The 14,506-nt window shown below is 43.7% G+C and overlaps 1 protein-coding gene across 1 annotated transcript; it reads left to right on the top strand.

Moving 5' to 3' along the window:
* Nucleotides 1–9,146: 9,146 nt before the first annotated feature.
* On the top strand, nt 9,147–10,659 carry LOC118662146 (lactotransferrin-like). Its single transcript, XM_036320973.1, has one exon. It carries the CDS (start codon nt 9,147–9,149, stop codon nt 10,593–10,595), a length of 1,449 nt encoding a protein of 482 aa, XP_036176866.1. The 3' UTR covers nt 10,596–10,659.
* Nucleotides 10,660–14,506: the final 3,847 nt, after the last annotated feature.

The raw sequence follows: 14,506 nt of genomic DNA, 5'->3' as shown, positions 1-14,506 counted from the left end.
TGTACCCCAGGGGTGGGAATCTTACAAGTTACCTATGAATTCTGTCTACTACACCATGCCAATAGAATTCAGAACCAGAAATCCTCAATTTCAAGTAACTATAAATTATTAAGTAATATGATTGACAACAATTTGATTGCCAACTTTTTCTTTAAGACTTTCTAGTATATTGGATAGCGCTACTTTTACTATGGGGCAAATTGATTAAATACTTCAATGATACTTACATACTAATTACAAGGACTGAATTCAATGAGACAATGTATGCAAATTACCTAACAAATTAAGGACTCCATGAATATTGATATTGATAGTAATAACTTGTGTTTTTCATGGGAAGTAATAATATTTTTAAATTTTGAGAAGAAATCTTGCCATCATTAAAATACTATTTTTATTTTTAAGATATTTTTATTTTTTTGCAACATGGAATTTGTATTATCTTGTATTATGTTAAAGTATTATGAACATTTGGTATTTCTACATCTCAGGAATTATATTTCTATTTGCCAAGCACATCATAAAATGATTTAAAATAAGTCAACAAAACACTTGTGGGACATTGGAATGTTTGTATTCTGGCTCTCACAGAGAAAACGGGCGTGAACATGTTTGTGGTTTTGGAGTTTGGCTTCTCTTAGGTTATTTCCCAAGACCCTCAGGAGACACGCAAACAAAATCCCCTCTCAGTGCTCTTCATGGCAAGGTTCCCAGCTCCACAGACACAGCATCATTGGCAAGCATTTCAGCTCCCTCCACAACTTGGCTGCAGTGTTAAAATGAAAATGAAATGCTAATTGTATAGTAATTAATAGTAACTAATGTGGGTATTTTCCAAAATGGCTCTAGGAACTTAAAATCTTGGCCCGGAGTTCTATGTCCTGGTACTAAATTGCTCCCTGCTCTTCATTTTACACCTCATCCCTCAACCTGCTTTCAAGTCTTCAGACTATTTATGTACACATTTTGTGCTCATTTTTTTTCTTTTTAGATATTTAAAAATAATGTTAATCTTATCAGTTTGTCAAGAAATTTTATCCTCTAGAAATGAAGGATTTAAAAAATGTATCTTTATTGTTGAAAGAATTACAGATGTCCCCTTTTTTATGCTCATTAACCCCCTCCACACTGCTCCCTCCCTCTCCCAGGCCTTCATCCCACTATTGTCTGTGTCCATGGGTTATGCATATATGCATACAAGTTCTTTGGTTAATCTCTTCCCGCCCCCACTTTTCCTCTGAAATATGTCAGTCTGTTGTATGCTTCAATGTTTCTAGCTCTATTTGTCTTCCAGTTACAATAATCTCTCGTACTTTCTTATCAATTATGAGGCCTCTCAGTAAAAAGGAGATGGGTCTCTTGCAGAGATGCTGGTTTTTCTCTCCTAAATTTTGGAATCAAATGCCAGCACTGCTCATTATTAGCTGAATAACTGTATTAGAGATGCCAGTCCTTGCCTTCCTGTTAATATTCCAAGTGAGTCTGTAATTTGTTACGATAGCAATTAAAGCTTTTTGTAATGTGTCCATCTGGTGGCTGTGGTAGTCACATTGCTCTTTCTGACCGCAGCCTGGAAAGGTTCTCCTATTTTAAGAATGCATGTCATTAAATTGAGTCCATATAGACAATCCAAGACAATCTTCTCTTCTCAAGATCTTGACTTTAATAACACCTGCACAATCCCTTTCTCCATGTAAAGCAACACATTCATAGGTTCTGGGGATTAGACATGGAAATCTCTGGGGACCATTACACTACGCACCACAGGGGGCAGCCCTGACCCAAGCTGAACAAAGAATATCTTCTGGAGAACCTGAATTTAGAAGATGGTGCTTGGATTGAAAGGTTATATAGAGTTGGGCTTAGTTACAGAAACAAAGAGACAGAGAGAGAGAGAAGTAGAGGTGAGAGATACTCTATGACCCTTTAGAGCAGCGGTTCTCAACCTGTGGGTCGCGACCCCTTTGGGGGTTGAATGACCCTTTCACAGGGGTGGTCTAAGATCATTGGAAAACACATATATAATTACATATTGTTTTTGTGATTAATCACTATGCTTTAATTATGTTCAATTTGTAACAATGAAATTGGGGGTCACCACAACATGAGGAACTGTATTAAAGGGTCACGGCATTAGGAAAGTTGAGAACCACTGCTTTAGTGGTTGACAGGATTAACTCTGGACATTCCAGATGTGGTTCCAGACCTGTTATATCCCTCTTGATATCGGAACTGATACCCAATTGTGTATCCTCTGCTCTCCCACTCACCAATCTAAACTTACGGAAGGCGGGGCAAGGGCTGGTGAGAGCAGAGCACTTTGCCAGATGGTAGGAAGGAAGCTGCCCTGACTCTGTGGAGCTTGTCCCAATGTGGTGTTGGTAGTTCATGGAGCCATGTACTCACGCGGTGATGGAAGGCCATGATTTTGTCTCAGGACTCCAGATTCACTGGGGCCTGGAAAACAAGATTGTAATGGCTCTGATTCCCCTCATATTCTAGGCTGTCAGGTGTGAAAGATGAGTAAACAGGAAAATGTGTAAAAGAGGATATTAAGAGAAAAGTATTTGTTTAAGCTTCTCTGTTCAAGCTATTAATTCCATCTATACCTCTCAAATCCAACTCATCTTTCTAGATAAGTCTTAATAAAATATCTTTCTTTCAAGGCTTTCTTGACTCTATAAGTAGAAGTCACTCCTTTAGTTTGGTGGACAAATATCTGAGCACTCACTATGTGGCAGGCATCAGGTGTTGAAAATGCACAAATGAAAAGACAGGGTAGAGTCTTCCTCCTTTGAATTCCACTTCGGAAATCGAGGGCACTGACCACTTCCTACCTCATATGAGAGTTTCTCCATCTTGTCGACCTGACAAATGCTGACCACACTGCTAAACTGCAAGCTCTGAAAGAGGAGGTGCTGAATTGTGCTCAATATGGGACTCCTCACCATCAGTATGTGCCTGCCCTAGGGGAAATGAGCACAGGTATCCAACCACTCTTTATTAAACACCTAGTATATACATGGTACTAAATGTAGTTGAGCACACTAATGAAAGCTAAGAAGACCCATGACCAAGGATTTCCAGTAGGATTTGGAAATACAGAGAGCAGGCAAAGAGAATGGGACCCTAATGCCACCTTAGCAATACTGGTGCTGAGGGATGACTGTGAGATGGAGCTACCTTATCTTCATGGGGCGGGGAGGGCGGGGGAGTATGACCTGGATCTCAAGGTTTGGACAAGATTTGAATTGGCCAAGAGGACAAAAATGGGAGAAGGAACATGATCAGCAAGGGCCGAATGGAGAATGGACTACCATTTAGGGGAGAAGGTGGATACAAGCTTTTAAAGGATATAGGCCCTTCATTGGAGAAGATGGAAAATTAAGGTAGATGAGAAGGTTAGAGTCAGGTAATGAAGATCCTTAACTGCCAGACACAAGATGTGGGACTTCCTCTTTCCTTCAGAGCTTTCCAAGCTGGAAGCAATCTGAAGTCATAGGGCCTGCCCTCCTTTGCCTCTCTGGTAGGGGAGTGCTTCTCAGTTCTCAGTTGTTTCTCAACAAATACAGGATGGGGCAAATATAGCTTTACAGTTGTTTGTATAGAAAGTAATACAATAATTAGTGAATAATAATAATACAAAGTAGACTATGTTTCATATACTCACAACTGTAAATCTACATTTGCCCTATCCTGTGTATAATTAAGGCTTACTAACACAGTCATGAACCAGTCATGGAAATGTTCCCTTGGCATTCTCAATTTCCATAGAGAAACATGTCCTCTGTTATTTTATCCACCTTGACAGACTACATCTAATTAAATAGTTGACTGTACAAAGGATTTTAGGAGGCCTCTCAATGTGGATAAAAGAAAAGTCAAATTCCTACTTCCTGGAAACCACACACATACTAGTTACACTGAACAAAGGACAATAGAAATGACCCAGTGAGGATTTTTCTCCATTCTCCAAGATTAAAGTCTCCCGCAAGTGCCTGCTCATCTACAAGGCTCCCTCTGAGTCCTTCATTCAGCAGGGCACCTCTGTCTCTGTCCTCAAAGCACTAACTTACACCTGTGATACGGCCCTTCCAGACTGACAGGACTGCGTGTCTTTTCCCCCATAGACTGATTGTGAGCTTGCTTTTATGCATAATTACTGTCGATAATATTTATTGACAGTTGTTCTTTCTATCAGTCTCCTTGATAAGTGCTTTAAAAGAATTATATCATTTTCTCATCAAACAACCCTTTGAGGTGGTACTATGATTCATCCTCATTTTACAGATAAGGAAATTAAGGCCAAGGACAGTTAAATAATAAGTCCAAGTTCACACAGCTCATAAGGATAAGGTCTGCCTGAATCCAAGGCTATGTTGTAAGTGCTGCCCTGTACTGCCTTCCGCAGGAGTAGAGGCCTCTTATCCATCACTGACTCCTCACTGTAACCAGCTGAGTGCCTGGAACAGGGAGGTGCTCTGTCAGTGCTGATTGGTATTGCATGGAGCAGGAATGCCAGGGTCAGTGAGCACTTCTCCTGTGACTGATGGACATCTGACTTCTCTGCTCTGAAGAGGAGGAGAATGCTGGAGTGTATGTCAATCTCTATGGAAATGTGTTGATGTAGTAGCTTTACACTGATGAAATAGGGGTTGACAGAAATGAATGTCAACTTAATCACCATGAAGTTTAAGGCTAAAAATAGCTAAGCAAACTTAATCCCTTAAACTGCCTTCAGTACAGATCCAAACCCAGTTCTCCTACATAGAAGAGGAAGACAAGGAAGAAAATGGGGAATAACAAAAAGAAAAAGTCTACTCATTATTTTTGTGTGTGTGTGGTTTTTTGATTTCTGCACTTTTTTGGCTCAAATCCAACCTAGAAAGCAGTCTTTACACACAAAACAAACAAAAAAAGAAGGTATGCATGCTAAATTCCAAGTGAAGTACACAAACAGACACAGAATAGCAAGGGTGGAGCAGACACACAGAGAGTGATGGAGAGACCCTCCCAGTCAGACAGGAGGGAGAAGGCGAAACAGGGAAACAGGAAGCACGTGGAACAATAAACACAGACTGGTTTGAAGCAAACAATTGAGTAGGGAATAATAGGGATTATATAAACACACACAACATCTTTTAATGGACCAAATATTGGTGATACAGAATTTCATGCACTGACCTACAGTTGTGGTTAGATAACATGTAAAGGACTGCATTAGGAAATACACTCATGAGCTGCATAAAATTGTTGTCAATGACAGACTGTATATATGTCGGTTCTCCCATCTATAATAATAAAAGTATAATATGCTAATTAGACCAGATGTCCTTCCAGACATCCTTCCAGATGACCTTCTGGATGAAGCTGGGGCTGTGAGGAAAGCCCAGCTCCTGGGTGCTGGAGAGAAGCTGGTGCTGGCAGCCGGGGGAAGGAAGGCCTACTCTTGCACGAATTTCATGTATCGGGCTTCTAGTAAGATTATAATGGAGCTGAAAAATTCCTATTGCCTAGTGACTTTGTAGCCATCATAATATTGTAGCTCAATGCCTTACTCACATGTGTGTGCTGATGCTACTGTAAACAAGCCTACTGCACTGCAGTCATCTAAAAGTGTAGCACACACAATTATGTTCACTACATAGTACATGGTAATGATTATAAAAGACAATGTTACTGGTTTATGTATTTACTATACTATTCTTTATATCATTATTTTAGAGTGTACTCTTTCTACTTATATGTGGAATATTTTTTAAAAATCACACATAGAGAGAGCAGATTGGTGGTTGCCAGAAGGAGGGAATGTGGGGTGGGCAAAATGGCTAAAGGAGGTCAGAAGGTACAAACTTCAAATTATAAAATAAATATATCCTAGGGATGTAGTATACAGCATGGTGACTATACTAATAAAAGGGTAATATGCTAATTAGACATCCTTCCAGACAAAGCCACAGCAGCTGCAAGGGCCGAGGGCCTGCAGCCGCAGCGGCTGTGAGGGCTGGTCCAGTGCTATGGTCCCTTTTGCAGAGGCCATGGGAAAAGTCGCTGCAGGAGAAAGCAGAAGGGAGAAGGCCAGCACCGCGCGAGAAGGGAGAAGGGAGAAGGTGGCAATTAGGCAATTAGGGGGATCAGATCAGGAGGGGAGAGCAGTTAGGCAGTTATGGGGATCAGGCTGGCAGGGGAGAAAAGTTAGGGGGATCAGACCAGCAGGGGAGAACAGTTAGGGGCATCAGGTATGCAAGCAGGTGAGCGGTTAAGAGCCAGTGGTTCCAGATTGGGAGAGGGATCTGGATTGGAGAGAGTGCAAGCCAGGCTGAGGGGACCCCCTACCCATGCACGAATTTCATACACCAGGCCTCTAGTAGTTAATAATACTGTATTGTACATTTGAAAGTTGCTAAAAGAGTAGATCTTAAAAGATCTCATCACAAGAAAATATTTTGTAACTGTGTGGTGATGGATGTTAAATAGACTTATTGCAGTGATCATTTTGGAATATATTCATATATCAAATCATTATGTTGTACACCTGAAACTAATATGATGTTATCCTATCTAATAATAGACAAACATGGTAATTAACTGTACCTCCGACACGCTTCCCATTGGCTAATCAGGGTGATATGCAAATTAACTGCCAACAAAGATGGCGGTTAATTTGCATGCATAGGCACAATCCTGGGAGGCGAAAGGGATCGGAAACCCAGGCAGCAGGCAAGAGGTGGGGGGTGGGCAAAGGATCCGGTGATCGCATTGTGGATCGGAGGCAGAGAGAGCCTGGGCGCAGGCCAGCTGGCATCCCTGGACCCCCTGGGGCCTGCTTGCCCATGATCGCCATGGCGATCAGAGGCAGAGAGAGCCCGGGTGCAGGCCAGCCGGCACCCCCGGACCCCGGGCCAAGGGTGCTGGCTGGCCTGCTTCCCCGTGATCACCATGGCACCCCCAGCACCTCAGCACCTGAGATGCAAAGGTTGGGGATGAAATGTTGTACACCTGAAATGACTTTTCCCAACCATATCTGCAAATATCCTGGGGAAGGCATCACGAAGAGTTCACAACAACTGTCTTTCTTGGCAAGGAAGAAAACAGTTGTCCACGGAAACAATCCCTTACTTCAAAGTTAAGGTCCCTCTGAGTAAAAAAGAATATTTCCAAAGTTAAGGAGGGAGCAGGCAAAAATAATAGGTTCTCATGACTTCCACTGAAGTTTGAGCATATGACAGTGTCAAAAAAAACATACAAATTAAAACAGACAGTGGACATTCAAATGACCCGAATCAACTGTCACTGTTTGTTCCAATAGCAGCAATGCTTATGTGATAATATAGTATAACAAACATACAAAACAAGTCACATGATAAGAGAGGTTCGGCTTCTAAAGTAAATTGAACATGTTCTTTAAAAATTCTCATGTCCTCCCCTCTGACTATAATTCTTAATTTTCCAATCAGAAAATTACCCCAGGTGATCCAGTAACATGTTGAACTTCAGTAACCTAACTTATTTAAAAAAAACAAACATCCCAACCATTTTTAAAATATTTAAATTGATATTTTAGGTTTTAAATTATAGAAGATATTTAGATCCAAATATATTTTCTGAATAGAAAATATTTCAGTTTTTGATTAAAAAAATAAACATAAAAAAATATATGTGACACATTTTCCCAAGGAACTCTGAATTAGTACCTTTCCCTCTAACTTTCTTCAAATTAAAAGAATCTATGGAGTTCCCTATACTGCACAAGTTTTAATGAAAGAAAATAAGACTTTCTAAGAGCATCAAATACATGTTTTGTTATTTACAAACATATACACTCCTCCCTCTCTCTCTCTCTCTCTCTCAAATATATTCTTACTGATTCAGAGAGGAAGGGAGAGGGAGAGAGATAGAAACATCAATGATGAGCCCTGGCCAGTTTGGCTCAGTGGATGGAGCGTCGGCCTGTGGACTGAAGGGTCCCAGGTTTGATTCCGGTCAAGGGCATGTACTTTGGTTGCGGGCACATCCCCAGTAGGAGGCGTGTAGGAGACAGCTGATTGATGTTTCTCTCTCATCGATGTTTCTAACTCTCTATCCCTCTCCCTTCCTCTCTGTAAAAAAACAATAAAATATATTTTAGAAAAAAAAAAAGAAAGAAAGAAAGAAAGAAACATCAATGATGGGAGAGAATCATTGATCGGCTACCTCCTACACGCCCCGTACTGGGGATCAAGCCCACAATCCGGGCATGTGGCCTGACTTGGAATCAAACTGTGACTTCCTGGTTCATAGGTCGATGCTAAACCACTGAGTCACACTGGCTGGGCTCAATTCTAATTTATAAATTCATTCCAAGGACATATATAGCTTGAAAAGCTTTGGAAGTAGTTTCAAAAAAACTAGTTTTTAAGTAACAAGAAAAACAGTTATAGAAGAAAGTTTAAATTAAAAAAAAAATTGTTTTAATTTATTCAAGAGTGGGAACATCCTCCATGAAATTAAAAAAAAATTGTTTTAATTTATTCAAGAGTGGGAACATCCTCCATGAAAATGTGTACCTTGACTGTGGATGGCTGGGAGGCCTTATCACACCTTAGGAATTCAAATGCTTTTTACAATGAAAAGAAAGTTTCATCTCATTTCTCTACCAGGGTAGATGTCTGTCAATAGAAGGTGGACATCAATAAAAGGAGGGGCGACAGAACCTAGACACAGAACCTACACAGAACCTAGAGACAGAAGAACTTCGCTGGAGAGAACATGGCAAAAGATCCTGGACAGAAACTGGTCATAGAACCTAGTGACAGAACCTAGCGAGAGAACCTGGCTGAAGAACCTAGAGACAGAACCTGGCTACAGAACCTGGATAGAACATGGCAAGAGAACCTGACTAGAACCTGGTGACTGAACCTGGCTTGAGAACCTAGCGAGGGAACATGGCTACAGAACCTGGCTGGAGAACCTAGCAAGAGAACATGGACACAGAACATGGCTGGAGATCCTAACCAGAACTTTGCTGGAGATCCTGACCAGAACTTGGCTAGAGATCCTGGCTAGGCTGCTGATCAACTGAACGCTGTCTCCGTGTCATTCCTTCTTCGCCCACTCCGTCCACACCTTTGGGGACCCCTGGACCTGCTGGGGTCGGACTCCAGCATATGGCACCCGAACAGGGACCCTTAGAGAACCTGCCAGACGAGGCTGAGAGAGACCAGTATGAGCTGCTCTGCCTAGACAATACTCGGAAGTCAGTGGATGACTTCAAGGAGTGCTACCTGCCCCAGGTTCCTTCTCATGTTGTTGTGGCCCGAAGTGGAGATGGCAAGGAGGACTTGATCTGGAGGCTTCTCAACAAGGCACAGGAGAAGTTTCGAAAAGGCAAATCATGGGCATTCCAGCTCTTCAGCTCCCCGCGTGGACAGAAGGACCTGCTGTTCAAAGATAATGCGCTCCGGTTTTTGAGGATCCCCTCGAAGATAGACGCTGGGCTGTTCCTCGGTTCCAACTACGTCACTGTCTTCAAGGGCCTGAAGGAAACGTCCGCGGAGGTGGAGGCGCGGCGCGCACAGGTCGTGTGGTGTGCGGTGGGCCCCGAGGAGCAGCGCAAGTGCCAGCAGTGGAGCAGCCAAAGCAATGGGACAGTGGCCTGTGCCACCGCCGCCACCACCGAGGACTGCATCGCCCTGGTCCTGAAAGGAGAAGCTGACGCCATGAGCTTGGATGGAGGATTCATCTACATCGCGGGCAAATGCGGTTTGGTGCCTGTGCTGGCAGAGAGCCAAAAATCCGAAGAGAGCGGTAACTCGGATTGTGTGAATAGACCAGTGGAAGGGTATCGAGCCGTGGCGGTTGTCAAGAAATCAAATGCTGGCTTCACCTGGAATTCTCTGAAAGGCAAGAAGTCCTGCCACACCGCCGTGGGCAGGACTGCAGGCTGGAACATCCCCATGGGTCTGCTCTTCAACCAGACAGGCTCCTGCAAATTTGATGAATTCTTCAGTCAGAGCTGTGCTCCCGGGTCCGACCCGAACTCCAACCTCTGCGCGCTGTGTATTGGCAACAAAGCACGCCAGAACAAGTGTGCCCCCAATAGCAATGAGAGATCCTACGGCTACACTGGGGCTTTCCGGTGCCTGGCGGAGAATGCGGGAGGCGTTGCGTTTGTGAAAGATGCCACTGTCTTGGAGAACACGAATGGAAAGGGCACTGAGGACTGGGCTAAGGATTTGAGGCTGGAGGACTTCGAGCTCTTGTGCCTCATTGGCACCCGGAAGCCTGTGACTGAGGCTGAGAGCTGCTACCTGGCCAAGGCCCCAAATCATGCTGTGGTATCTCGGAGAGAGAAGGTGGAGCACCTGGGGCAGGTGCTGCTTGACCAGCAGGCTAAGTTTGGAAGAAATGGACGTGACTGCCCAGGCACGTTTTGCTTGTTCCAGTCGGAAACCAAAAACCTTCTTTTCAATGACAACACCAAGTGTCTGGCCAACCTCCAAGGCAAAACGACGTATGAGAAATATTTGGGAGCGGAGTACGTCACGGCCATTGGGAATCTGAGACAATGCTCCACTTCCCCACTTCTGGAAGCCTGTGCCTTCCTGAGGAGGTAAAACCCAAGAAGATGGCCCAGTCCCACAGGGAGCCTCGGCCCTCGCTGGCACACCCCCTCCCTGCATCCCCAGGCCCCCGGGCCTCTTCTCCCTTCCCCCGGCAGTGTGCTAGTCACACCTGTTTCCACAATTCCCTGCTGTCATCCTCGAAAGAAATAAAACCAGAAATTCTGTTGATTTTCAAAATAAATAAATAAATAAATAAAATAAAATAAAATAAAATAAAATAAAAGGAGGGGCTTGTACAATCAATCCAGAAAGTCAGCAATCTATGAATAATCCAGAACTGAGTATTTATCTCCTCTGCCACACACCCTCCCTCCCAGCCAGTGAGCAAGATAATTACTCTCAAGTCAAGCTAAGTGCCCCCCAGTCACAGTGGCCCAATGCTGACATACAAAGCATACAAATAATTCTCACTCTGGCATAAAAGTGACAACTTTCTTGGAAGAAAAGCAGATACTGTAAATTTCTCAAAGTCTTCCTGAAACACTTTTTAAAGTAATTTTTACTTCTTTAGAAAAAATGCCATGGGAAACCATCTGTAATAAAATGCCCATTCTATGAAATAATTCATCTATACTAATAAAAGGGTAATATGCTAATTAGACTGGGAGACCTTCCAGATGTTCTTCTGGACAAAGCCATGGTGGCAGGGCCAAGGTAGAGGCAGTTAGAGGCCAAGAGGGGAGGGAAGTTGTGGGTGATCAGGCTTGTGGGGGGTGGGGCCGTTGGGGGTAAGCAGACCAGCAGGGGGCCCAGTTGGGGACAAGAAGGCCATCAGTGGGGGTCAGTTGGAGGTGATCAGGACAGCGGGGGGGGGGGGGGCAGTTTGGAGTGAGCAGCCAGCAGGGGGACAGTTGGGGATGGGCAGGCCAGTGGGGAGGGAAAGTAAGGGCAAGCAGGCCAGCAGGCAGTGCAGTTTGGGGTGATCAGGCTGGCGGGGGGGCATTTGGGGGCAAGCAGGCCAGCAGCAGGGGGGCCAGTTGGGAGCAAGCAGACCGGCAGGCAGAGTGGTTACAGGCAATCAGGCAGGCAGGCAGGCAGGCAGGTGAGTGGTTAGGAGCCAGCAGTCCTGGATTGCGAAAGGGATGTCCGACTGCCGGTTTAGGCCCGATCTCTGTAAACTGGCAGTAGAACATCCTTCGAGGGGTCCCAAATTGGAAAGGGTGCAGGCCAGGCTGAGGAACCCTCCCCCGTGCACGAATTTCGTGCACCGGGCCACTAGTATGTCAATAATATCTCATTAAAAAAAGACTTTGGTGGAGTCTGGCTTTTAGCAGCCTGTCATTTGGGCGGGAGCCTTTATGCAGAGCAGGGATCCTCTGCTCATCACTGTTGCTACGTTAACACTTCCCTGAGGGGAAAGGTCACACAAGACAAGGCAGTCCATTGGCCTTTCAGAAAAAGGGGTAATAGTGCTCATTTTCACTATCCAGGCACCTCTGGCCTTCCTAAACTTTTCTCAGTGAATATAAGACAGTTTTGAAAAAAATTGATTTTCAGATTGAACAGCATACACTATTTTGCTTTTCAATTTACATTCTTTTTATTAATTTTTTAGTTATGAAAAGAATATAAGAATGCATTTTAATTGTAATTTCAAAAAATGCATGTTGAGAATACAGAAACTATAGAAGTGTACTGTCCATGTGGTAGCCACTAGCCACGTGTGGCTATTGAAGACGTGACTACAGCTAGTCCACATTAAGATGTGCTGTAAGTGTAATTAAAATAATCAATACTTAAAATTTTTAAATGATGTGTTGAATTGATAACATTTTGTATATGTCTGGTTTGATAAAACAATATTAAAATTGATTTCATCTATTCCTTTTTACTTTTAAAAATATATTTTTTTATTGATTTCAGAGAAGAAGGGAGAGTGAGAGAGAGATAGAAACATTAATGATGAGAGAGAAGCATTGATTGGCTGCCTCCTACATGCCCCCAATTGGGAATCGAGCCCACAACTTGGGCATGTGCCTGACAGGGAAGTGAACTGTGACCTCTTGGTTCAGAGGTCAACCACTGACGCACACCAGCTGGGCTCCTTTTTACTTTTTATATAGTATAGAGAATTAAAAATCCCACACCTGGGTTGCCTTTGTTTAATTTTTAGTAACTAGCTAGAATACTCTACAGTGGTCGGCAAACTCATTAGTCAACAGAGCCAAATATCAACAGTACAATGATTGAAATTTCTTTTGAGAGCCAAATTTTTTAAACTTAAACTGTATAGGTAGGTACATTGTTATTAACTTAATTAGGGTACTCCTAAGGCTTAGGAAGAGCCACACTCAAGGGGCCAAAGAGCCGCATGTGGCTCGCGAGCCGCAGTTTGCCGACCACAGCGAGAGTCTAATTCCCCTCCCCTGTGTGAAGTCTCTGATGTTGCTCCTCAGAGGGCACAGCCATGGAGAACTCCTCATTACCCTGGGATGACAGTGGTTTTGGTATGGCTCCATCTGGCTGTTTTCCTGACCAAGCTCATAACCATGAGCTCTAGGAGTTGCTAGACGACTGCTTTATTCTTTCCCCAATGCCCTAGGGCCTAAATTGCTCCATAGACTGAGCTAATTCAATATGGACTTCTTTGAAGGGATAGTTTTGAAGTCCAAATTTGGTATTTGTTTTGAGTCTGAGAAGCCCCGACTTAGCTGACTCTCTTTCCGCAGACCTCTCTGACAAGCCAGCTGGCTCTGGCAGAGCAAGGGGAGGCCGCCTCATCATTGTCAGGTCAGTCTTTTACACTCAGGTGGGGCTATGAATCAGGCTCCCACTCAGCCTTCATTAACTCCCCAAGAGGAGACTGCTCCGTCTTACCTCTGGGTGGAGATGAGCATTCCAGCTCTCCCCCAGGCCTCCTCTGACACCTCCTTGGTTGGAAAGTGTCTCGTTACCATATGGCCTCAAGGACACCACCAGCCTTCTCTAACACCATCTCTGGAAGGAGTGGGAGGGATCACCTCTTTATTGCTGCGTGTGCATAAAAGTCCAGGCTCCCTGCGGACACTTTGAGGTGGTTGCCTGTTACTCCTGGATGTGGTTGAAATTCCCAGACTATCTCTTTGTCTTTTCTGATCTCATCCTAGTGAGTGGGTAGTGGGTAGGGTTTGGTGCCTTTTTACCGTCTGGGGAGGGTGAAAGTATAAGCACCTTACTTAGTCTTTGCTCCATGGGTACAGGAGGGGTCATGTTGTTGTTGTTGTTGTTGTTGTTGTTGTTGTTGTTTTTACCTTTGATGTTTGGAGGGAGTAGAGCAGTTATTATCTAAAAGCTTTCTGCCTAGCTAGGCTGCCCTTTCTCAGTTCTTTGTCTAGAGAACAGGCTTTTTGCTGGGCCTTCTTTTTGTCTGTGCATTTTGCTATTTCAAGGTTTCTGGTCTCTTCACTCCAACTCCGGGATATATGAGGCTTAAAGAAGACCCAGGGAACACACACCAGTACCCTTCCTTGGTCTCCAAGTCTCTAGTCTTTCTGCCTTCTCTACACCTTTAAGAATTTTTTTGTGTTTGTTCTATGTAAAATGTCCAGGGGCTTTATTATATTTAGTGGAAGGATTAGGGAATATGTCTACTCCATCTTCCCAGAAGTAGAAGTCCTCTATAAAATCATTAAAAAAATTCAACGTGTTGTAATCAGTGAAAGACATTACTCTTATTACTTTGGATGCCTGAATTGTCCTAAATTTGGCCAGTGGGAACCACATCCTGCTGGCTGCTGTGTTTCTTTGATATGGTTTTGCTTGTCTTCAATCATTCCTGTTCCAGCAATCAGGCTCCCTTTGTACTTGTATCTCATTCATGGTAGAACTCCTGTTTCATAATAAATGTAATACATTTACTTAATAGTATCTTCTAATATTTTAACTACTAGAGGCCTGGTGCATGACATTCGTGCACTGCGGGG

This window comes from Myotis myotis, unplaced genomic scaffold (assembly GCF_014108235.1).
Source record: "Myotis myotis isolate mMyoMyo1 unplaced genomic scaffold, mMyoMyo1.p scaffold_m19_p_1, whole genome shotgun sequence".
Classification (NCBI taxonomy): Eukaryota; Metazoa; Chordata; class Mammalia; order Chiroptera; family Vespertilionidae; genus Myotis; species Myotis myotis.
Note: the sequence above shows the minus strand (reverse complement) of the source record. Positions and strands in the feature narration are given on the sequence as shown.